At 51.6% G+C, this 24,360-nt stretch overlaps 3 protein-coding genes across 6 annotated transcripts in view; 2 read left to right on the forward strand and 1 right to left on the reverse strand.

The window, feature by feature from the left end:
• ARID3B (AT-rich interaction domain 3B) overlaps positions 1–9,165 on the reverse strand; it is a 32,346-nt gene extending 23,181 nt beyond the window's left edge. Inside the window, exons 1-2 of one of the 2 annotated variants that reach the window (XM_064668517.1) lie at positions 9,145–9,165; positions 5,417–6,093 (exon numbers count right to left, since the gene is read on the reverse strand). In XM_064668517.1, the coding sequence (XP_064524587.1) occupies positions 5,417–6,004 (588 nt within the window). In that variant the 5' untranslated portion in view covers positions 6,005–6,093; positions 9,145–9,165. The other variant, XM_064668518.1, reaches the window with a different exon arrangement.
• A 15-nt stretch (positions 9,166–9,180) lies between these two features.
• Positions 9,181–11,758, forward strand: LOC135420751 (actin, cytoplasmic type 5). 2 transcript variants are annotated; one of them, XM_064668526.1, is made up of 2 exons: positions 9,181–9,308; positions 10,277–11,758. In XM_064668526.1, the coding sequence occupies exon 2, from the start codon at positions 10,287–10,289 to the stop codon at positions 11,415–11,417; it is 1,131 nt and encodes a 376-aa protein (XP_064524596.1). In that variant the 5' UTR covers positions 9,181–9,308; positions 10,277–10,286; the 3' UTR covers positions 11,418–11,758. The 2 variants fall into 2 exon arrangements, with proteins under 2 accessions (XP_064524596.1, XP_064524597.1); XM_064668527.1 differs by lacking the exon at positions 9,181–9,308 and adding an exon at positions 9,320–9,402.
• Positions 11,759–12,406: 648 nt separating this feature from the next.
• UBL7 (ubiquitin like 7) lies at positions 12,407–18,423 on the forward strand. 2 transcript variants are annotated; one of them, XM_064668525.1, is made up of 12 exons: positions 12,407–12,429; positions 12,691–12,923; positions 13,460–13,579; positions 14,157–14,239; positions 14,361–14,445; positions 15,088–15,145; positions 15,613–15,746; positions 16,284–16,333; positions 17,003–17,170; positions 17,420–17,542; positions 17,891–18,044; positions 18,228–18,423. In XM_064668525.1, exons 2-11 carry the CDS (start codon positions 12,740–12,742, stop codon positions 18,026–18,028), a joined length of 1,143 nt encoding a protein of 380 aa, XP_064524595.1. In that variant the 5' UTR covers positions 12,407–12,429; positions 12,691–12,739; the 3' UTR covers positions 18,029–18,044; positions 18,228–18,423. The 2 variants fall into 2 exon arrangements, with proteins under 2 accessions (XP_064524595.1, XP_064524594.1); XM_064668524.1 differs by lacking the exon at positions 12,407–12,429 and adding an exon at positions 12,473–12,497.
• Positions 18,424–24,360: the final 5,937 nt, after the last annotated feature.

Below are 24,360 nucleotides of genomic sequence, written 5' to 3' on the forward strand. Positions count from 1 at the left end.
AGCAACAGGAATAAAGATGTGTTTATCCAGAGAACAGAGCACAAGCGCCAACAGGCCCTTTCTCAGGCCTCAGCTTGGATCTGGAGGGACTATTCCACTCACCAAAACCTTTGGGGCTGTGCCAAGGCTACAACCAGAGACACCAAATATCGGCAGTGGTTCAAACGGCAACTTGAGCACAGCTGGGACAGGTAAATCACTAAAGAGCTCCAGAGGTGTTCCAAACGCAGAATAAGCTCCATTCTGCCCAGCAAGAGAGCTCAGCAGGAGCTTTGGATCAAGCTTCCTTTCCATTCCTGCTTGGAAAACAAAAAGTTACCCTATGCTGAGCAGCCTCCTCCGTAGGAACGGCAGGAACCTGAGAAATCAATATATTCTCACAAGTCATTAAAAGACCTTTGTATAAGCCAGGCAATAGTGGCAGGAAGGAAAAAACACTGCTCAGAGAGGCAGATAATTCCCTGAGGAGACTCCTGCCTCTCCCCCCACCCAAATCCAGGGCATTTGCTGATGTTTGACAAACAGCCCTTGCATTACCACGGCTCAGAATTTCCCTGGTTTCTCACAGAAGAAGGTGGTAGAGGTGGCACTGGACGTGCTCAAACCCCTGATGCAAAGGCTGAGAGGGAGGGCAGAGGTGTTGGGAAGGGTTGGCCAGCTTCCCAAGCTGCTGGCAGAGCCACAGAGTCTTCCCCGTGCCACAGACACCTCAGAGGCCACCAGAGCGCCCTGGGCCGCCCCCTCCCCAAGAGGCTGCAGGCCTGGCTTCAGGAGCAATTATATCTGCACCTATTTTAGGATTACTCCCTAACCACCTGGAATATCTTATTAGAGGGAAGCTCAGATGTCCAGAGCAATTTTGGTTTCCAATCCCACATTCAAGACCCAGAGTTAATCCTGAATTGCCGAGCAGACAGGAGATGACAAACACTGCCCTGCCTCGCCCAGCCCATTCTTTGGAGGACAAAAACCTTCCAAACAAGAGGAATAAAAACTTCTGGCATGAAACTCGAACTCCTTCTGCACCTCCTCGCTACAGGGCTTCAGTTTGGACAGAGGCTTTAGGCCAGGAATCTGCTGAAATATCCACTTAGGGGCGAGGCTGATCATTGCAGTGAACAAGAAAACCCCTCCCCTACCCCATGGGTTGACTGAAAGCACCGAGTCAATGGAAAGGTACAGGGGCAGCAATTTCAGGATTATCAGAGAATCCACAGAAATTCCTTTTGTGGGTAGAGTTAAGCCTTAGGAAGTGAAACAGATGCTATTATAAAGAAAACTGTTGTACTACAAAACGCCGATAAGATCAGGGCTGCTGCCCTGAGCTGCAAGTTCTCAAGCACAGGGAGCCAAGTTATAATTACTGCCTGCACAAGCTCTGCTGGAATTGGAATCAACCCTTCCCAGTTTTACTAATAACAGAGCTCAATTCAACATCCACGAGCTTCAAAGACGGGCTTTGAAAACATTTTAGTGATTTCAGGAATGGCAGGGAGGATGGGGAAGGAAAGAAAAGGAATGGGCTGAAGTTAAACTGATTAATTGCCTTTTTTATTAAGTTTCGTTCGTGTGTTCCCATGACCTGGTAACTGTGGCACCAAACACAATTCTCTGCCAAACAGGAATCTGCTTCCTCATCCTTAAGGAAAAGTTGGACTCTCTGTGAATGACTCCTATTCACAAATACTCAGAGGAATCATCTAAAACCTAAGTGACAAGAAGATTTGTTCAGTGCTGTATGGGGTGGGAAGAGAAATTCTCACTGCCACACTGAGAGTCACTTATTTACCCTGAAGTGAGAAAAACACAAGTGCAAGAAAACCACACATTCCAGCTCTTACCACCTCCTGTCTCCAGCATCAGCTTCAATTCCTACAAATTGGCACTGAAGGAGATGAGCTGCCACTATTCCTATAGATAAGTTTAGCACCTGAATAAATCCTAAAATGAGCCATATCTTCCTCAGGATATAAATGAGCTCACTTTCCTGCCTCCAGATCCAGCATAGCCACTGCAATATAACACACCTATGGAATTGTTTCTGGAGATGAAGACCTGAACCTAAATCATGAATTTCAAGAGAAGCAGCAACTGGTGATTTAAGAATTCAGATCTGTCCTCACAGCAAAAGAGAAACCAAATATTTAATACCAGCTATGCATGAAGAATCTCCTCCCAGTACATCATAAAAGAAAAAATACCCAGTGACACACAAAGGGAGCTAAAAATCCAACCTTGAGTCGGGCCCTGGATATCTGAAATAACCACAAGGCAAAAAGCACAGTGTGAAATGCCACTTTTTTATTCCTGGGACCTGCCCCTGCCTGGATTAACGAGTATCTCCTGAGCAATAACTCCACACACACCACTTGAGGCACATACTTAAGGTTATGGAATCCCAGCCACTCATTCCTGGACCCTGGAGCAAAAGCACGGTAATTATTTTAAGCTGACTTATCTTAATAAACACCGTGACCTTTGTAAAAGTTAGGTCAGGATTTTCAGGAGTGACTGGTGATTTCTGAGAATCTACTGTGAGACATCCCCGAAAACCAGACCACGAACCACTCCCTGGAAGTCTGTTGGCTGCTTTGTGGACACTTCCCTTGCTGCATGGAAGAAGGCCTGGAAACCCTGGCTTTATTTTTTACGTTCCATGCAGGAATGTGTGTGCTGTAGTTACAGCCTGACAACACTGCTCGGGTGGGAAAGGAGCCAGCAGCACCAAGCCAGTGCCTGTGCTCCTGTCTCTCCTACACAGCCCTTCCAGGAAACCAGAGGGATCACTGAGCGATGTGAGCACCCACACCCAACCATCCACCAAAACCAACATTTGCACCTGTGGAATTAAACCCTCATTTTTCTTCCAAGACAGGCAGCACCCAACACCCTTTTCCAGCAAGGCTGCGGGAGCCGTGATGGATTTCAGGGGATTCCAGCAAGTCGGAGGAGCGAGCTGAGCACACTCCCCCCAGCTATTCTTTCAGGACTGCAATTCCCTGACAAGCACCTCCACTCCCTTGTTGTTCTGTGCTGACAAGGTTCCCACCGCCCCCGTGCCATAAGCTGAGCCAGCTCTTTTGTCTGCTGGCTTGTCCTACAATTATTTACTTGGCTGTCCGGGACTGAACACAAGTGGCTTCATTTTCCTGGTTGCTTCCATCTATCTCCATGTCACAGCTGTTACAGGCAATCTTAGCCTTACACTTCCAAGGGACATTTTTCTCCAAGGCATGGCTTTCAGAAGAACAAGCCACAACTGAAAGAAGAAATAAAGTGACTTTTCCCCACTTTTTCACAGGCACCAGCCTGGGAATTATGCATCCTGGGAATACCACCAGAGGTGGGAGTAGGAGTGGTGATTAGCCTCCAGCAAAACTGAGGCTGGAAAAAAGACTAGTTCAGGAATCTTTTGGAAGCAAACTGGAGAACAGAGGCGCTTCTGTGTTTTATTCTAGGTTTTCTGCCCAACACAACCAATTTAGACAAAGAGCAAAGATAAAATCCAAGTATCTTTAAAATATGCCTTGGGAATTGAAAATATCAAGTAAGGCAGCGTGATTGTTGAGCTTTAAGTGGCCAGTCCACAGTTCCTCCACACAACTCTCCCCCTTTCCTGCCATGCCAGTCACCCCAGTTTATTCCCCACGCATTCCCTGCTCCCCAGCTCTAAACTGGGATTCAGCAGTTCAGGTTTTCCTGCCTGGAATGCAGACTCCGCTGGGGAGTGCAAACAAGCTGATATGCAGCATTTGCCCTGCCCAAGGGGAATATTCTGCACCAGCATCACCAATACTGGGCACTTCAACTGGCCTTGTGGGCACAACACCCCACCTTAACCACATCATTCACCAGCACAACTATGGATCTAAGGCACTCCATCTCCAGAGGCTGTGCCAGGAGACAATATTTTGGGATGATGTGAACCTGCCCACTCCTTGCCATGCTTTCCCACCATCCAGAACTGCTGTAGCACAGCACACCCGTGCTGTTCCTTTATAATCCGCTCCTTAACTCGATGTCCATGAATTCCTCCGATTCCTTCCTTTCCTGTCTGCCTCCCCAGCAGTAAATCAGATTAACACAGCAGTAAGAGTTTTTCTTTTAAGTTTTTCCTGGTGAAGATTTGTGCACTTTAGCTCCCAGAATAAACTGGCCTGAAACCAGCCTAAGCTGTGACCTCCTCCCAAAATACTGGATCAGTGCAGGGGCGGGCCAAAGGACTGGAGCAGCATTAGTGCACAGTATGCCAATTGTAGAACAGTGTTTTATTTCTCTTTTTTTATTACTCCACATCAGCTAAGACCAGCTCTGGCTGGTCTTGTGGTCATTTGCCTTCCCAGGACCACCAGTAAGATCTGCAGGGCTCTGGCAAGAGAAGCAAGAAGCACCAGCTGAGCAAGAAATAAAACCAACCACAGACTCATGCCACGGTTATTTGGCTTTTTTAAGAAAGTGATCTGTTAACACTCGAGCCCTGCCTCCTGTTCTCCACCCAGAGCCCTGAAAGAGGAAGTTTACACCACTCCCATCCAGTAAATTCTGAAGCAATGGCCCCTTGACCAACAAACCCACCTCATTTCCCTACAACAGCTTGAGCAACTCTCTTTTCTCAACCCAACGCCTCTTGTGAAGCAAACACAGAGAAAAAACAGCAGTAACTGGTTGCCTGCTGCATCCCCTGCACGTTTTATAGCACCACCAGTGCCACTGTCATTCACCTGGCAACTCTGAGGAGTTCCTGCCACGTGCACTAGTGTAGGAACACCCAATTGGTTTGCAGGAACAGCCAGGTAGGAAGACCACAGTAATCCACTGAAATACCCACTTACAACACAGAAAATAATTCCGCGATCCTCTGGCATTTATCTACAAGTAGTAATAATTCTTTAGTCAAACACAGAATTAACCTCCTACCAAGCAGCAGCAAGTTGGCTTCTTTCTACCTTCCCACACAGGAAACATAAAAGTGGGTCTGACTCCCAGGATCAGTGGCAGGACACTCTTCCCTGCCTGCCCACACCACCACCCAGAAATCCAAAGTTCCAGCATCCCAGAGGTCTGACACGAAGGGGTTGTAGATGTCAAATGAGAAATAACTCGAGTGAGATGTTGGCAGGCAAGTGCCTGCACCAAAAATGAATACACCACCAGGCTGTTCCATTTGGATTACCCCACAAATCCCTCCCTACAAAGGTTCTCACAGACTGAAGGATTCCTATATCCCAAGCTGGAAATCAGTAAAGCAAAGTTCTTGTGGAATCTCTTTATAAAAGAATAAACCTGGAAGAGCACGCCAAGGAAGCACTGCCCTCCAAAGTGCTTCCAAGTGCTTGTAGCAGGACACTGGGCTAAAAAAAATCATCAGGCTGAGCGAATACAGTCATTTTTAGGAGGAAGGAATGTTAGCACTGACCTGTTTGAGCTGCTCGTCCAAGCGCCAGTTCGGGCGTCCCGCCGGGGACCCGGAATGCAGCTGCTTAGTAGTGTCTTTACCCTGTTCTTCTTTGCCCTGCTGCCCCCCCCGCTGGTGCCCTGGAGCTGGGAGAGGATTAGAGGTAGAGGCCACTCTTTGGTTGGGATGGGCAACTTTGGGAGCACGAAAATACTTCAGAGCAGAGCAGCTTTCCTTCCCTGTCACGTCAGCGCCATCCAGCTCGCTGCCTTCCAAACCGCCTTCTTCCTCCTCCTCCTCGTCATCTTCCTCTTCTTCCTCCTCCTCCTCTTCCTCCTCCTCCTCGTCAGGCTCAGAATTCATGCTGCTCTGATCGAAAGCCCGGGCGGCTCCCGGCGGAGGTGGGGCTCTGGCCAGGAGAGCGCCGGGCGATGCGGCCGGAGCGCGGCTGGACGCGGCCAGGACGGCGCGTTGCACCGCCAGCTGCTGCGGGAACGGCACCTGCGCCTCCCGCAGCTGCCGCTCCCGCCGCTCCCGGGAATCCATCTGCACGGCCGGCTGCTGCTGCTGCTGCTTCTGCAGCTGCTCCACCACAGCTTCCAGCTTCATCCCGCAGTTCGCATGGCTGGGAAAAGAGGGGGGCGGCTCCGGCTTTATCCGGCAGGGTTCAAGCCCCGACCTTGGGAGACGGGTAGAATCTGAGAGAGAGACAAATATTTGTCCGTATGAATATAAAATGCTTTCATCTTTTCCCCAGGAAGAGGATAAATAGAGTGCAAAGCCAGTGCTCTTTCCTGTGCAGGAGACCGTGAAACAATCAGCTCCATGTTTAACAGCCTCGGGCTCCAACTTGCATTCAATTTTCAGACTGTTTAATTGTATTTTCGAGCCGAACACATTTGCCGGGACCTCACCCTCCTATACCCCAAAGACACCATCTGAAATGCCTTTGTCCATGGGCCCAGTCACAATCCTTCCATGCTTCCTAAATAATTACTTTTGAAAGGTTAGGTGCAGGGTTTGGTGCTTCTAAAATGCTACCATAAAAGGAGATAGCCGGGATGATAAGCTTTGATCATATTTATATTAAAAACCAGGCAGGAATCTGTTGCACACCTTTATTGCTAAATTCTCCTGTGCTTTCATTGCATTACAAAATCCTTGACATTTTATACTCTCTTTATATCTCTTTATATCTTTCTTTTAAAAATTAAATTTATTTAAGCATTATTTTTCCCAAGGAGATGGAGATGAGACTACAGCAAAGACCGCTGAGCACCAAGCAACTCCTGCCTCTGGATCCTGGAGTTTCAAGGCCCATCCATGTCCTCCCTTCAATTTTCCCAGCCTAAGGACCCAAGAGCTTTCCCAGCTCTCCATTTTGACCTGCTGAGCCAGCACTTGAGCAAAGACCAACAGAACAGACCACAGCTGGAAACACAGCTCTGGATAAATCCTGGAAAGACAACTGCGCCGTTAATCCCCGACCGTTAAAATGACCGTGTGTATTTTGGACTTTGTGTCACCAACAGGCCCTGCTGACAAAGACTGCTCTCCTCGGGGTGAAAAGATGATTAAACAGATCCCACTTGCTGCCCTTCAAGGTTCATTGATATCAAAATACAGCCAGCTTGGAGAAACAAAGGAAAAGCCAACTACAAACAAGCTCCAATCTCCTGCCACCTCCCACTACCCTGTTTACAGCCAGCACAGGGCTACTCAAGCCACACAATGCAAGAAAGAGATTATTTTGCTAAAAAAATGTTTCAAAGCAGGCACAATTCTGCTCTAAAGCAACTAATAACCTACCAGACAGCAGTTTCCAAAGTGAAAGACAACTTCCAGCATCCCTAGATGGTCAGACAGCATCTCTCGTACTAAGTGCTATGTGCCCAACTCATTTGTCTCTCTCTCTCTCTCTCTTCTCTAAATAATCATGTCAAATTCATTTTTCCCTGTGCAAACTCTTCACTAAGTAACAATGAAAATTAAAAGCCTGGCAGGTGCAGTTGCATTTTTACCTGGCGTGGCTTCAGCTTGCAAGTGCAACACCATCAGGTGGATTAGTATGTCAGGAGCAATACCCTGCACTACCTGGCAGCTGGGAAGAGCCTGGGACTCCCCGGGAAGGCACAACACACCATCTGTCCTGGCTCCACACGAGAGCTGGTGTGGGTGTTGCAACAGCCACCACAGAGCAGCACAGGAACCCCCAGCCCGCACCTTGGTGGGCATTGTGGCACCCAAGGTGTCACCCGCCCTGCCCGGGGGACACTCGGCAGGGCAGGCACCGGGACACTGGGAGCACCTCAGGGACCTGGAGGGTAATAAATGACCTGAGACTCGCAGAGCAAACACACCTCAGGGGCAGCGGCAACACCCAGGAATGCGGCGCCCGCGTTTCCTGGAGCTCAGGTACAACGGCGGGACAGGGCACGGCAGGGCTGGTGCTGGGCTGCATCACTGCCTCACACAATCACAGGATCAGCTGGGTTGGAAGGGACCTCCGAGATCATCAAGTCCAACCCTTGATCCAACCCCGCCGTGGTTCCCAGACCGTGGCACTGATGCCACATCCAGTCTCATCCTAAAAACCTCCAGGGATGGAGAATCCACCATTTCCCTGGGCAGCCCATTCCAATGGCTGATCACTCTCTCTGTAAAAAATTTCTTCCTAATATCCAACCTAAACCTCCCCTGGCACAGCTTAAGACCATGCCCTCTTGTCCTACTGCTGGTTGCCTGGGAGAAGAAACTGATCCCCACCTGGCTACAACCTCCTGTCAGGGAGTTGTAGAGAGTGAGGAGCTCTCTCCTGAGCCTCCTCTTTTCCAGGCTAAATCCTCCCAAGAGGGGTGGATTTGAGGTACAGCAAATATGCCCTCGGCAACTATCACCCTTGTGCTGGACAGACGGCAAGTTTGCAGCCAGTTTTACATCAAGAAGGAGGTGGTTTGCTCACAGAAAACAGTTAAACCATAATTTCAGGACGGGATTTGAGGTGACAACTTGGAGTTGGGGCTCAAATCATTAAACCATTCCAGGTTTTAAGAGCCTGAGCATGGATATTCCCTTCCTTCTTGTGTCTCTGCCTTGACTTTAGTGTCTCCCCTTTACTTTCTGTGTCCCTCCCTCAGCTCTTGTGCCTCTCCCTTGTTTTTTGTGCTCCCCTTCGCTTTCTGTGCCTCTCCCCCACCAGGGCAGGGCCAGGATTCGCTTTAACCACCCGGGGCTTTTAACCCCTGGGAGAGCCCTTCAATTAAACAGCCCCTTGATTTCAATTTTTAACAAGCCCTTCAATTAAACAGTCCCTTGATTTCAATTTTTAACTGGTTCAGTTAAGGAACCGCCCGCCAGCGGCGCTTGGAAAGAGCTCTTTCCAAGCGGGAACTGCCGGAAAGAGTTAAAGCCGGAGCCGAGCAGCACCGACACCTCCGGGGGCTGGTAAACAACTCCACCAACGACCCACCCCGTCCTGGCGGGGACCCGAAACCGCCGCTCACCGCCCTCCAGGGGGAACACGGGAGCTGTGCCGCGACCCCCAGAACAGCGCCCCACCGACCCCGCAAACTCCCACCCTTCACCCCCTTACCTCCCGTGGCGGGTCCCGCCGGTCCCTGCGCGGCCGCTTCAGCTCCTCCTCCCCTGCCCTCCCTCCCTTCCTCCTTCCCTTCCTGCCCCTCCCGCCCCTTCCTCACCCAGGCGGAAGTAGCGCGGCGGGGGCGGTGTGCGGCGGCGGAAGCACCTACCCCGCTTCCGGGAGCGGCGGGGGCCGAACGGGAGCCAATAAAACAGCGCAGCGCCGGTCGGCTTCCGGTTCCGGCGGCTATAAAGGCGCGCGCACGGTGCCAGTGCGGGCAGTCGCTGAGGAGGCGCCGTGGGTTCGAGGGCGGGGCTGAGGGAGAGCGAGAGGGTGAGCGGGGCCCCGGGAGTCCCGTGTCTGGGAGGGGGCTCCATATCTGTTTGGTCCTTCGAGGAGGGTTCTAAGGATCCTCCTCTTAGGGAGGGTTAGGGCTCTCCTTGTGTCTGTTTGGGCTTTCAGAGGGGGCTGAAGGATCCCTTGCAGGGCTTAGGGATCCCGGCGTGTCTCTTGGGGCCCTCAGGGTGGGGGTTGGTGTCCCCCACTGGGGCCCTCATGGGAGGTTAGGGGTTCCCCATATCCGTTCGGGCCCTGAGGGTTGGATTAGCCCTCTGCTCGGGCCAGGTTAGGGGTCCGTTGCGTCTGCCTGGGCCCTCGGGGGGGTTGAGGTTGCCCGGTGGGGTCCTTGGAGGGCTCAGTGTTCGTTTGGATCCTCGAGGAGGGGACTTTGGGGTCTTCCCACTTCTGTTTGGGCCCTCGAGGGGGTTTTTAGGGGTCCCTCCATGTATGGGGCCTGGGAGGGTAGGAAGGGGAGGGCTTTATGTTGGGGGTCTTTGCTTCCTCAGGTCTGTGGTAAAGGTGTGTGTGTGTAGGTGTGTGGGGGGTCCCCGATGGTCCACTTTGATCCCTGGGGAAGGAACAGGAATCATAGAATCCTGGGATGGTTTGGGTTGGAAGGGACCTCAAAGCTGATCCCGTTCCAACCCCTTGCTGTGGGCTGGGACAGCTTCCACTAGACCTGTGCTTGTCTTCTCAGACACATGTATCCATGTGTATTTTGAGGGAAGAAACAGATAAAATAGGCATCTTCCTACATTACTCCACAGACTCCTCAGAGCCTAATTTACAAGAGCCCTCCATATTCCCTTTCATGTCAGAGGGGGGCTCCTTCAGCACTGCTCTTGGGGCTCCCTGCTGTATTAAACCCCTTCAGCACCTGGGGACACTTCAGGGCTCTGTGCTGTCCCTGCTCTGTCCCATCTGGGCAGCAACTGATGGCTCCCTCTCCTTCCTGCCCGCAGGCCGGTCGGGATGGCGGACGAGGAGATTGCTGCCCTCGTGGTGGACAACGGCTCAGGCATGTGCAAGGCTGGGTTCGCGGGGGATGACGCACCTCGTGCTGTGTTCCCCTCCATCGTGGGGCGGCCCCGGCACCAGGGCGTCATGGTGGGCATGGGGCAGAAGGACAGCTACGTGGGGGATGAGGCGCAGAGCAAGAGGGGCATCCTCACGCTCAAGTACCCCATCGAGCACGGCATCGTCACCAACTGGGACGACATGGAGAAGATCTGGCACCACACCTTCTACAACGAGCTGCGCGTGGCCCCCGAGGAACACCCGGTGCTGCTCACCGAGGCCCCCCTCAACCCCAAGGCCAACCGGGAGAAGATGACCCAGATCATGTTTGAGACCTTCAACACCCCAGCCATGTATGTGGCCATCCAGGCCGTGCTGTCCCTCTATGCCTCTGGCCGCACCACCGGCATTGTGATGGACTCCGGGGACGGCGTCACCCACACGGTGCCCATCTACGAGGGCTACGCTCTGCCCCACGCCATCCTGCGCCTGGACCTGGCCGGCCGTGACCTCACTGACTACCTCATGAAGATCCTGACGGAGCGGGGCTACAGCTTCACCACCACGGCCGAGCGGGAGATCGTGCGGGACATCAAGGAGAAGCTCTGCTACGTGGCGCTGGACTTCGAGCAGGAGATGGCCACGGCCGCCTCCTCCTCCTCGCTGGAGAAGAGCTACGAGCTGCCCGACGGGCAGGTCATCACCATCGGCAACGAGCGCTTCCGCTGCCCCGAGTCCATATTCCAGCCCTCCTTCCTGGGCATGGAGTCCTGTGGCATCCACGAGACCACCTTCAACTCCATCATGAAGTGCGACGTGGACATCCGGAAGGATCTGTACGCCAACACCGTGCTGTCCGGGGGCACCACCATGTATCCCGGGATCGCTGACCGGATGCAGAAGGAGATCACGGCGCTGGCCCCCAGCACCATGAAGATCAAGATCATCGCCCCACCAGAGCGCAAATATTCCGTGTGGATTGGTGGCTCCATCCTGGCCTCCCTCTCCACCTTCCAGCAGATGTGGATCAGCAAGCAGGAGTACGATGAGTCCGGCCCCTCCATCGTCCATCGCAAGTGCTTCTAGAGGGGCTGCTGGCAGCCACCCTGGGCTGTTCCTGCTGGGATGACCTCCTTCCACGTTGGACCAGAATTGTCCCACTGTTCCTTATCCCACATTTTAATTAATTTGTTGAGGTACCAATTAGTGATGTGCAGTTTAATGGCCCGTTAGGCTGTAGTTCTCCTGTGGCTCCTGCTCCTCTTCCTCGTGGCTCTCTGGGGCTTGGAAGCAGGTGGAGGGTTGTTCACTTTCCCTGTGTAATGCGGATAGGATGACACTAAACTTAGGTTTGTCACCTTTAGGTTTGTCACCTTTAGGTTCCTTTGTAGGAAAACAAATAAACTTCCAAGGTTTAAACACTAGAAGAGCTGATTTTGCCTTATTTCAGGGTGGGTTCTCTGTCCCTTTGAATTATTGTGCGGTAGATTTTGGACTCGAGCCTGGCCTGTAGCTAAAACTTACCCAAATTTTGTTTTCTAAATTCTCTTTAAATCCTGTCACAGCCCCTGGTGCTGCTCGGACCATTTTAAGAGCTGTTAGGGAGGAAAGCGTGCCTGGAATGTGGCTCTTGCAGCCTGGCTGGACTTTCATGGTAACTTGGCTTTTTTTAGAACACAAACAGCTCTTCTTGTCAGAAAAAGTTGGAGCCTTGGCAGAGGATTTGGTGGCTGAAGCAGTGGCCTCTCCTTTTTTGGGAGAGGATGAGGAGATGGGGCAGCAGATAATGCTGAAGAGCGCTCAGCTTGGGGAAGCCCGTCCCTGCTGCGTTCGGGGCGTATCTGCAGGAGCTCCTCATCCACGCAGGAGGGATGGCAGGCGCTTAATTAATGAGATGTGGTTAATTAAAGGTGATCGCACCGTGCAGGGAGCACCGCCGGCCGCGCTCCTCCTTTTAAACCTTCGGCCACCCTCCTATTGGCTCGTCATAGCCACGCCAGCCAATCAGCAGCGTCTCCGCCAGAGGGCGTTCCCACGTACTCTGGCGGACTCCACTTCCCAGCGCGCACCGCGCGGCCCGCGGGCACTTCCGGTTCTGGTAGGCGGGGCTGCGGTAGCGCTGGCCTGGGCGGGGGGGGGGAACGGCCGGACCCCCCGAGCTGAGGGGTGTGTGGGGGCACGGCCGGGACCCCTGAGGAGGGTCGGTCTGGGGCTGGCACTGCTGGGACCCCTCCTGAGGGCCGGCGGGCTCTGGTTACGCCGCGGGGGCGGGGGCGGCTGGCACGGCTTCCCGCGACTGTCTCAGGGGTTTGTTGGGTGAGGGGGGGGTCTCACTGGGGTCCACTTTCCCCCGTTCCAGAGCTCTGCAGGTCCCAGTCCGGCTTGGCCGCGCTCAGGGAGAGGCTGCCATGTCCCTGCCCGAGTGGCACATCGCCGTGAAGCTGGCGGAGCAGCCGCTGGCTCCCAAATCCATCCTGCACCTCCCGGAGACGGAGCTGGGCGAGTGCCCGCTGGGCGGGTGCAGCATCTCCCACCTCAAGCAACTCATCACCGGGAAGCTGCAGGAGTCCATCCCGGACCCCGAGCTCATCGGTGGGTGCCCGCCTGGATCCTGTCGCAGTCCTGCCACTTGAGGACACCCTTTTCCCGTCCTCGCTGCGGCTGGGACACAACATCCTGCTGGTGGTGGTGGTGGGAGGGCTCAGCGCCGCCGGATAACACGGGGTGAGGACTCAGAGTGTGCTGCAGGGGCTCTGCTGCACGCAGAAATCTGATACCATGTGGTTTGGATAGAATATTCCCTATTTTCTTGGGATCACAGAGCTCCAGTGGTGTCAGTGCCCTCGTTAAGAAGTCTTTGGGCTTCCAAACACCTCTGTGTCCTGGTGAGATCTCTCATGAGAACTGTGAGAGAGGTTGGCTCTTCTAGGGGGAGGTGGCAAAGTCACGTTCTGTGTATCAACTCCATGATTTCCTCCCTGAACCTCAGCTCCACAGCTTCCCTATGTTGTTCCCTGGCCAGATGGAGCAGCTGCAGCAATAACCCCTAGAGCTCTAAGTCACACTTAGACCCTCAGTCCTTTCTGAGGGGGTCACAGATGTTTATCTTTGGGTGTTTCTCCCCCTAGACCTGATCTACTGTGGCCGGAAGCTGAGGGATGACCAGACCCTGGATTTTTATGGCATCCAGTCCGGCTCCACCGTCCATGTCCTGCGCAAGTCCTGGCCCGAGCCTGATCAGAAACCGGGTGAGGAGCAGACTGGGGGGGGGGTTCACCCTTTGGATCTCTTTGGGGTAAGTTTTTAAGGGACTGAGGAACAGCTTCTCTTGCTTCATTCCTGAGGTTTCCAGGGGGAATTAATCCATTTGTTTGGGAGCTCCCCACCTCTAACAGCAGGAAATGGGTGTTAATTTTCTTGCTGACAGAAGAGTTAAGGAATGAGCCATGCAGTGTGGAGAGGGACTATCCCTTCCTTAACAGCCTGAATTTTGCAAGACAATCTGGAGCAGAGCTGGTTCCTCAGCTCCAGGGATGAGCAGGCTTGTGTGTGCTCCTGCTCTGCCTGACTGTAGAATGAACTGGAGTGGTTTAGACTTGTTATGTCTTTAATAGAACTCCTTTGGTACATGTAGGAAGATATTTCTGTATATTTTTATTACCTGACAGTGCAGTAAGGTGTTACTCTGTGTAACTGTACCAAGACACAAACTTTACCCAAGGATATTAAAGAATTGCATCATGGAAGTCCCAGTGGGATGTAAAATGGCTGTTAAAGCTAACAGAGGGAGAACTGTGTTTTGTTCTGTTGTTTTCCCTTCCTCAGAGCCTGTGGATAAGGTGGCAGCAGTCCGGGAATTCCGTGTTCTGCACACTGCTCTGCACAGCAGCCCTGCCTACAGAGATGCAGTGAGTGGGGCTTCCTCCTGTGCTTTTGGGGTGATTTTTGGCTGTCCCCTCCCCGTGAGGAGAATCCCACAGTGGAGCCTTGTTGGGTGATGCTCCTGGTCTGCTCTGGTTTCCCTGGCAGGTCTTCAAAATGCTGGGAAATAAGGAGTCGCTGGATCAGATCATTGTAGCTACTCCTGGCCTCAGCAGCGACCCTGTTGCTTTGGGTGAGTCTAGATGTGGTCCAGAGGATCTGAGGAAAGCCAAATAAAGGTTTAATTCCTAATAGGGGGAAGGGAGAGAGAAAGCTGAATCTGGATATAATTCCCGATGGGGAGAAGGGAGTGTTGCCCTTGTCTCGGAAAACCGACCTTTTTTATCCCTTTGTGGAGCATAAGAGTCAGTGACTGCTCAGGTGTCAAAGTTGTGCTCCATTGGGAATGTTTGGGGATGGGTGTTGGCTTCAGAAGGATTAGGGAACAGTAGGGATGAATGCTTTCTCCTTGCTGCAGAGTGTTACCAAAATGTCCATTAAATTTAGCTTGCTTGTTCTGACCTGGGATGATACTAGTCTGAGGCAGATAGAATTTGGGATGCAATCACAGCCTGGCTGGAGTGAGCTGGGGGTCAGATTGGATTCTGCCCTTAAGGTGGAGAACCCATGGCATCTGCTGGGAAGGCCCCATCCCTTGGATGTGTGGCTGTAGTCAAAAGTCTCTCCAGGAAGACGTGAAAGGCTTGAGAGAGAACAATAATAAGAGTATTTATGTGTTTGCTTGTGACTCAGTTCCTGAAAAACAAAATGGCTTTTGTTTGAGTGTCTCATGTTTCTTGTATCCTGTCTCATCATGTTTCCTGGTCCCTTCCAGGAGTCCTGCAGGACAAGGATCTGTTTTCAGTGTTTGCAGACCCCAACATGTTGGACACGTAAGTTCACGTGAGCTGGGGCAGTGATTTAGTGCTTTTGTCTCACTGTGTATCAACTGCTTCTCTCTGGGGCTGGAGAGAGGGCTCTGCTCCTGCCTGCCAGTATGGATACACCAGGATTCAGGCCAGGATACTTCTCCCTCAGCAGCAGGAAAGAGAGGTGTACCATTTGGATTAAAGCAAAGGATAGTTAGTGGGAGCCAGGGCCATCATTGTCTCCAGATCATGAGTTCAGATCTGGATCTGGTTGCTCACACCATAGTTGCTCCCATGAGAGTATGTGGGAGATGTGAACCATGGAAAGGTCAATATGGGATCAGGAAGGAGACTCAGCTGCCTGGAGGTGTTTGTGCTGGACACCAGCGGTGTTGGTGCAGCCAGTGGGGATGGCTGTGCCCTAAGCTTTAAAGGGCTGATTTCTTAGTTTCCCTGTGTACGTGATTCATTCTTCCCCTGTTTCTCTCCAGGCTGATCCCAGCTCACCCTGCCCTTGTGAATGCCATTGTCCTTGTCCTGCACTCAGTGGCTGGCAGCACCCCGCTCCCAGCCCCGGAGACATCCTCCCGAGCCATGTCCTCTGGCTCCTACCGGGACATGCCAGGTACGTTCAGCCACACAGGTGATGGAGAGCCTTCAGGAATGATGTGCTGCAGAATTTGCAGGCCAGTGTAAAATCATGGAATCACAGACTGGTTTGGGTTGGAAGGGTAATTAAAGGTGATTGAGTTCCACCCCCCGCCATGTGCAGGGACACCTTCCACTAGACCAGGTTGTCCAAGCCCCGTCCAAACTGCCCTTGGACACTTCCAGGGATGGGCAGTCCCCATCTGTGCTGTACTGACACAGTCACCCCCAGTTTGGAAGGACAAGAGGTTTGGGTTCCTGAGCTGGAAACACTTCCTGTGGTTTGATAGATTTTGGACTGGGTGAGACTCACCTGGGGCACTTTGTCCTCCAGGCCTCTTCCAGCCCTGTGTGTGTGCTCAGTGTTGGCCGTGGCCTCTGCAGTGCCCAGAGAATGGGCCTGACCTGTCTCCCAGTGCACATGAACTTCTTGGTGCTGAGGTCTCTCTCCTAACTCCATGGGATTCTCATCTGGTACCTAATTCCTACCATTTATTCTCCTTCCTGGTTGCAGGTGGCTTTCTCTTTGAAGGTCTCTCTGATGATGAAGATGATTTCCACCAGGTAAGCGGTCAGTTTGGGTGGAACATCTATTGTGGGCTTTCAGTATGGGTTTAGCTTGTAGCCCTGAGACTCCAAAGCTTTACTCTTCCTGTCTGATGAACAGCATGAGCTGCTCTGGCTCCTGAGGGTATTGTGGAGACAAACATATTGATTGTGGTATGCTTGGATGCTATTCAGGAGAGGATTTTCGTGAGTGCTGAACACACAACATAAGAATGAAACAGCACATGTCCTCAGAGGAAACACCTTCATAGCCAAATGGATGCAGGGATAGCTGTGTATGGATGAGAAGCGTGGGAATGTTGCTCCCTGCCCTTCTGCAGTCTTCCTCTCCAAAGGACAAAGTGTTTTTTAAGAGAAACTGGATATTTAGGCCAAAGAAGTGCCTTTCCAGAATGAATTGTTTTGTTACAGGCTAATAACACTGTGGTTTTAGGCTGGTGAATGACATATTAAAAGGTTTACAGCCAGTTTCCATAGCTGAGTTAGTGGAAAAAAGCACATCCCACCCTGTCATGTTTATTTCTAAAAAGTTCCACACTGGTGAGGTTTGAGTGTTTTAGGAAAGGGATCTGTGGGAATGCACAGGTGAGCCGGGTTTTACTGAGACACGAACAACAACATCAGGGGTGTGTTTTTTGGTTGGTTTTTTTTTTTCCCTCCATGCAGAGCACCAGGTCCACACCATCCAGCAGCGCTTCCAGCTCCCGCCCGGCTTCCCTGGGCTACACGGGGGCTGCGGGACCCCGGCCCATCACCCAGAGCGAGCTGGCGACCGCGCTGGCGCTGGCCAGCACCCCGGAGAGCAGCTCCCACACACCCACCCCTGGCACCCAGGTAACAGTGCTCAGCTCTGGGACACCTGGCTGCTTTAATTCCTCATGGATACGGTCCCACCCCTGGCACCCAGGTAACAACAGCCACAAGCCCGGCTCAGGTCTGGGACACCTGGCTTCTTCGTTTCCTCGTGGCTGAGTTCTCTTCCATATGAGGTTGAGGATGGAGGGGTGCTGCAGGCGTTGCTCTGTGCTGGCTCTGGTTCCTCTGAGTGTTCTCCTGATTGGTGTACAACTTATTTCCTCCTAGGGTCATTCCTCTGGGACATCCCCGATGTCATCCAGTGTCCAGTCAGGAACACCCATCACCAATGACCTGTTCAGCCAGGCCTTACAACATGCCTTGCAGGCCTCAGGACAGCCCAGTCTGCAGGTCAGTGTCACAGCCTCTTCCTTCAGGAGCCCGTAGAATCCCATATCCCACTGTTACAGCGTGGAGATGGTTCTTACAACCACCTCCTGTGGCAGGACATTAAGCTGGAGGGGGCATGAGAGACCACTATAAAAGTACTGGTTGGAAATGGGATGGTGGGATAGTGGATTTGGGGAGTTTGCAGGAAGAATTTGAGCTTTCAGGATCTGTTTGCACACTTAGCATTGTGGTTGTGAGCTAGAGGAGGAGGGAGAATGCAGCACGGAAGAGTGGGCTGTGGAGAAGACTTTTTTTTTCCCTGCTTGGACTCTCACACCCACCTTAACTCCTTTTCTTTCCTGTGTGTAGAGCCAGTGGCAGCCACAGCTCCAGCAGCTGCGAGACATGGGAATACATGACGATGAACTAAGTCTCCGAGCCCTGCAGGCCACTGGGGGGGACATTCAGGCTGCCCTGGAGCTCATCTTTGCTGGTGGGGCTCCCTAAATTTTTGGCTGGGCTGGTGAGTTGCACTGAGGCAGCCGTGACATTCGTGACATTCTTTGCACTGGGGTTCCTCTCTCCAGCATGGACCAGCTGGAGTGGCTGCCCCTCTCCTTGCTCTCCTGTTGGGAGCACGGAGCATGCTGAGGGCAGCTCCTCCAGCTTCAGATGCTCTCTCCAACCTCCTCCTTCTGCCCTCCAGAGACAAGACCTCAGGACTTTGTCCAGCACGGAGAAAGGAAGAGGTGGCTTTGTGTTGGAGAGATGTGACCCCTTCAGTTCTGCAATCTTTGGTCTGTCTACACATTGTCCTGCCTGTTGTTTCATTCCTGCCCACCTGATATGCCTCAGTCCACCTTTCTGTGCTCTCTCTGTATTAAATGGGCTGTATTCCCTTGCCTGCTGTCTGGGTTGTGATCTGTCCTGGGTTGTGTTCCAGATCTCTGAGGCGACGTGCTAATGGCGTGAAGGGAACTGGAGGAAGAGCTTTGCCTCTGTAGGAGGCTGTTGTTTCAGCAGAGGGCACTCCCATGCAAGCTGACAAGGATGAGGGTCCAGGAGTTCATGGCCACCACGAAGTGACAGTAACAAAAGAATAACAAGCACAAGGGTTGAGGCCGTTGCCAGAGTGAGAGGTGGAGAAATGCCACTGATACAGCCCAGTCTGGCTGCAGCCAGTGTTTGCCAAAGTGTCTTCTAATCCAGGGGGCCACAAGGTGCCCAGGACCTGGGGTGGAAAGCCAATTAAATCTATTTGCCTGTAATTACAATCAGTAGGAGCTGAGAGAAGCCAGACACATGGAGCTGGGCCTGGCATCACTCTGATTGTACCATTGAGATTAACGAGGCATGAAAATGGGAACTGGGAGCGGGTTTGCCTGAAATGCCACCGTGCATGCTAAGAGCAGAAAATACTCTCCTACTTTACCTTCAGGCTGCTGTGCTCCCCTCTAATTCCTCTCCAAGCTCTCTGATCCTTACTGATACCATCTCAGCTATCACCCAGCAAATGTGGGATTGTTCTCTCCGGGGTAGCTCTTGACTGATAGGCTTTAATCCTGTCTAGAGGATTAAGACTCTTGGGAGGGAGGGACTGTTTTTATGTTTCAATATGTAGGAGATAAGATGTGATGGACATAAATGGCTTTCCTGACTATACACCCTTCCAGGTTCCTGCCCTCAATATGAACTCTGGAAGCCCAGTCTAAATGGTGGCTGGGATTTCATGTGTAAGAAAACTGATTAATCCGTTCCCATCTCTGGTGCCTTCACTCCTGGCTTTGCTGGGGGAGGAAATAGCATATGCAGAGCATCCTCCCACCCCTCCCCACTGGGGAGACAAGCCCTGCTGTCAGCCCCCAATCCTCCTGGGATAACTGCGGATTAGCCGTATCACAGATGCTCCTGCCCAAAGCTGAGAAGCATTTGCAGGCTCTCCTGGATCTGCTCGGGGTGAGCAGGGCTTGCTGTGAGACCAGAGTGACCAGTTTGTTTTCCTGTACTATGTTAATTCTCAGTGTTTATTGGTGTCCCAAAATGGTATTTTTTTTCATGTCCTGACCTCACTCTTAAAATTTGATCCCTTTGTTGATCCACAGTTGTTACCAAGTAGTTTTTTTCTGCTGTAATGGCTATTTCTGCTTCCCTATGTCCCCATATAACTGAGAACTGCCTGGATATTTGGGATGGAAACAACTTTTTTCCGATTTCTTTCACAAATGGCATTACTTGGCTTGGAGCAGCAGCTCGAACACATTCCCTGCCTGAACTGGCTGTATCAGAGGAGAACTTGGCAGCGCTGCCACTCACGACGCGACTGCTGCGTGCGCTTCGCTTCCCTCGCCTCGCCTGCCTTCGGCTGCCTGGAATAGACGTGCTCAGCAACCAGGCAAATTTAGAGCTGCAGGGATGGGAAGAGAGGCTCTGCCTGGCACCTGCAAGGCTGCTGATGGAGGGGGAGGGAGGGGGAACGTTGCTGCAGGAGCTCTTGTGGGAGGGTGGAAGCTCAAAGTGACTTAAAAGTGGCTCTGCAGCAGCCAGGTGAGCGCTGCCTCCCCACCTGCTCCAGAGGCTGAGTGGCTCCTGCTACCAGCTGGGAGATGGAAGTGATGCTGGGAGATGAATGTGATCCTTACGAGGCTTTACAAGGGCATGGAGTGATAGGACAAGGGAGGATGGCTTTAAACTACAAGAGCGTAGGTTTAGATTGGGTATTAGGGAGGAATTCTACCCTGTGAGGGTGGTGAGGCCCTGGCACAGGTTGCTCAGAGAAGCTGTGGCTGCCCCATCCCTGGAAGTGTTCAGAGCCAGGTCGGATGGGGCTTGGAGCAACCTGGACTAGTAAAAGGTGTCCCTGCCCATGGCAGGGGTTGGAATGAGATAAACTAAATTGTCAGTGGCTGACCACAACAGATTCTGCTCTTTGGGAGCAAACTGCAATGTGCTGTCTCCCACCTACCCAGTCCTTGTGGTCCATCCTTGGTGCCGCTGCCCTGACATGTTCCCTTCCTCCTGCCCCACCCCTGGTTTCTCCTTAAAATGATGTTTTGGGTTAAAGATGAATCTGTTTTGGTTGGATCTCAGTTTATCTGTATCCTGCCTGCATGCCCAACCTCCACCACCCTCCGTTTGCCAGCCAAGCATCTGTGGCCTGACAGCTCACTGGGAGCAGACTGGGAAGTGCTTGGCTAACCCTGGGAAAATGTGGAGGTCAAACCACAGTTCCCCAACGTAAGCAGGGACCTCCTGTTTCTGACATCAAAGAGAAACTTTTGTTTCGGTTCCCTCTTTGCCTGTAGAGGAGCTGACAAGGGAAGCAGTAACAGTGGGTGTTTACAGCAGGGATGGGAGCAGCTGTTTTCCCTCCTGTGTTTTCCGTAATCTTGTTATTCATTCTCGTGCCTTGACCATCACTGTGGACACCTGGAGGGGGTGGGAGTTTGGATGGGATCTGGGCTCTGCACCATATGCTCTCTGCTTTTTCACTTTGGCCAACTTGAGGGCTGTTTCACTTCATCTCCTTCATTTTGAGGTGACTATCTCTGTGAGGAGCAAAACAGTGCTGGAAGGAGGTTAATTTTCCAGCAAAAGGGTGAAATGGAGACGGAGAGGAATCTGCCAGATGGCTTTTGCAGTACCTCAACCTCCGTGATCGCCCAACTCCATCTTCCTCTGCTTTCACACTGATGCTGGAGCCCTTCCCATGTGGGAAGTGAATTCAACTGATAAGATCTATCCCGGGAGCAGACACTGATGTTTGAGGTGTTCATTGTTTCTGTACAGACACAGATCTCCGTGGGTGGGTGTGCTTGGGTGGCTTGTTGCACCAGATCAGAAGTTGCCTTCAGGGTTGATTTCTGACTTCACGTGACTTGTGTTGGACAGATTTCTGTGGAATAATGTTTCTTCCTTGCTCTCCCAGCCAGACAGAAGCTCTTAGTGTTCCCTACCACAGGAACCATAGTTTTCCCATCACATTATGGGGCTATACCCCTTGGCCCCTCAGGCACATTAATCCTCTCTGGCACATTAATTCAGAACATTAGTGAAGGCGACTTTCTCCAGTGTTCCAGAATTTCCTTGGGCAGCCTGGCAGGATACCTCCAGCAGGAACAGCAGCAGCAATTAGTCTGGCAGAGTCTTTGCCCATCAGATTGCTTTCTTTGCAGAGGGCTCGGTGGTTTCCTGGCTGCTCCCAGCTTTGTCCTTGTAGGAAATGACAATACACATTATAATTTATAGTTTTCCTTCTTTTTCCAGTTTTGTGCTGGTTCAGTGAGCTGAAGGGTCTCACCAAGTGGGACAGGCTAGTGGCAGGGCCAAGGGAAGAGGGGACAGCAGGACCTGGTGGCATTTCCTTGAAAATAATGACATTTTGGTCTTACTCTTTCTCAGGAAAACTTTGGAGGAAGGAGGAAAGTTTTCCTGATGCTGGGACAACTGATCAGAAATAAGGTGAGAGCCCGAAGATAGGGCAGGGGACACAGTGCAGCTTCCCAGCAGCCTTTGTCCTGAGGGATTCGGTCCCTTTCTTAGCACGAATCAGCATTTTCCTTTAGAAGTGACAAAAAGGGAGGTCTGATTTTAGTCATCAAAATATCCTTTTAAGGATGCAGATTTGAGAGTCCACGTGATGTTAACTGGAGAACAGCACAATAAACCTGTGTGATTTTAAAAGCATCTGACTCTATTTTAACTTGGGGAAAGCAGAAATGGACTGAAAATGTCACGCTGTGAGAATATTTCTATTTCCTTCTATATTTATAATATTCTGATATTCATGAACACTGTGACTTATAAATAATCCTTTGATTTATAGTACTGCACGTAGTTCTAGTCCTGCCTCACAAAGATGAGTTTAAGAGCATGGTAAGCAAAAGGAAAGTTCAGGGGGAAGAAGATAAACATCCCCTGCTCCATCCTTTGAAGTCCAAGACAATGGTGGAGCCACTGGCTTTGAACATGAAGCTTCCTGGCTCTGGTCCTCCTGAACTGAGCCTGGAAACTAAAAACAAAACAAGAAAACCCAACCCAATGCTCGTAAGGTGAGACCAGGTGATTCTGTGGAGCAACCTGGTCAGGTGGGAGGTATCCCTGCCCATGGCAAGGGCTTGGAACAAGGTGGGCTTTAAGGTCTTTCCAAACTCAAACCAACCTGGAATTCTGTGATTTCTGACCGTGCAGTGTCCCTGGCTGAATTCTGAGTGTTCTAGGCTGCAAACACACAGAATGGTTGTCCCAAAATCCCTTTGAGAGGTGGTCGGGGTTTTTTTCCTCCTACCACTGAAATAGATACCTTGCTGATTTAAGAGCATGGTCTGCTTGTTCAGCAGGGATGATTTAGTTTAGGTGTTGAGTTTGAGAGCTATGGAGTTCCAGTCCAGGAGCCATAAAAGCATCAGATGGGTTGTGCAGGATCAGAGCCAGAGTTCCCTGTCTTCCTGCAGTGACCAAGAACAGATGCTGCAGAAATACTTAACAGGGTGAGCAGAGAAAGATCTGTCTCTAATAGATTTTCCAGCATCCAGTTGTCTGAGGTTTAGGGACTTTTAGAGCTAGATATGAGGTGTTAACTATTAACAGACCCCCTCATGACCTTTTTCTTTAAACACAGATAAACTTGTAGCCTCTGTGCCACCCTGCATCCAGGAGTCCTGTGGAGTGGCCACAGGTTCCAAGTCTGTTCAGCAGCTGGAAGGAGGAGGTGACATGCAGACTGTGGCACAGGTCCCAGTAAAGCTCTGAGGTTTAATTTTTGGGTGCCTGGGACCCCTGTGGCCACTGAGGCAGCAAGATCTGACAAGGACAGTTAGGGAGCTGGGCAGTCTGGTAGAAAATTGTCATTTAATCTCACTGGAGCAGAAGGAGCTGCTGATGAGAGCAGAGCTCTGTGATCCCCCAGCAGTGCTCGGCCTGCTGCCCTGACATCCTGCAGAGCACACTCCAAACTGTTTACCTTTGTGCTAATGGGTTTGTTTGCCCTGTTCCAGGGAAGGGAAGGAGTGCTGATCATCCTGTCTGTGCAGGATTCCTTTCTGAGGTTTAGCTCCCTGTCATTAAATGCTTTGATCCCAAAGGATTCTCAGTTACACATAATTTAATCATCCCATCCTGCCAGCTGGTGTCTGGTCATGTGAGTTCATGTCCATTTATTCCCCCTCCACCTCATCTTTTTATTCCTGTTTTCCTCCTCTCCCAAAAGTCTGTGACCTCGTTGCTTATGGCTTCCTGCAATCGCTTTCCCAAATGAGGTGTGTGGGAACAAACTGGACCCATAGTAATCAGGAAGCAGGTGACAGACATGGAGCCTGCACAAGGAGGGGCAGATGGGAGACAGGAAGAAAGTCAAAGGGTCTGGGACACGTTGAGATCCTTCACCGTTCCCACTCTCCTGCTGGAAGAGATGGAGAGCTTCCCATGTCTGATGGACAGAGAAACCAGTGTGTCTGGTGCTGAGCCTTCGTGTCACCAGGCAGGCTCTGAGTTACTGCAGGCACTTCCCTCTGCGTCATTTGGCCAAGGGTTGGCTCACAGGGGCCAAAATGTGAAGGAGGAGCAGGAGATAGATTCCTTCTTCCATGTCTCTCCCTTCCTGGAGAGACATATTGCTGCTGGAAGTACCGGAACACTACAAGGTCAACTTAATATGTTTAAAGGAGTTTACTTTCCTGAGCAGCCTCCACTTAATATTATGTGTCTGGTCAGCTTGTAAAGGACTCTGGCATTTTTTCCAGCAGCGGTTGGAAGTGGCTCCTTGGGGACCCTGTGACTTGTTTTGATTCCCTGGAGAAAAATGTGGGCTAAAATTCCAACCCATATTATGGTAGGGGATGGGA

The sequence above is a fragment of the Pseudopipra pipra genome, chromosome 12, assembly GCF_036250125.1.
Source record: "Pseudopipra pipra isolate bDixPip1 chromosome 12, bDixPip1.hap1, whole genome shotgun sequence".
Lineage (NCBI taxonomy): Eukaryota > Metazoa > Chordata > Aves > Passeriformes > Pipridae > Pseudopipra > Pseudopipra pipra.

Coding starts and splice junctions, on each gene's coding strand:
- LOC135420751 (XM_064668526.1), top strand. CDS start 10,287: ATGGCGGACGAGGAGATTGCTGCCCTCGTGGTGGACAACGGCTCAGGC.
- UBL7 (XM_064668525.1), top strand. CDS start 12,740: ATGTCCCTGCCCGAGTGGCACATCGCCGTGAAGCTGGCGGAGCAGCCG. Junction 14,240..14,360: donor GCCCTGCCTACAGAGATGCA/GTGAGTGGGGCT, acceptor TTTCCCTGGCAG/GTCTTCAAAATGCTGGGAAA. Junction 17,543..17,890: donor CAGGACAGCCCAGTCTGCAG/GTCAGTGTCACA, acceptor TCCTGTGTGTAG/AGCCAGTGGCAGCCACAGCT.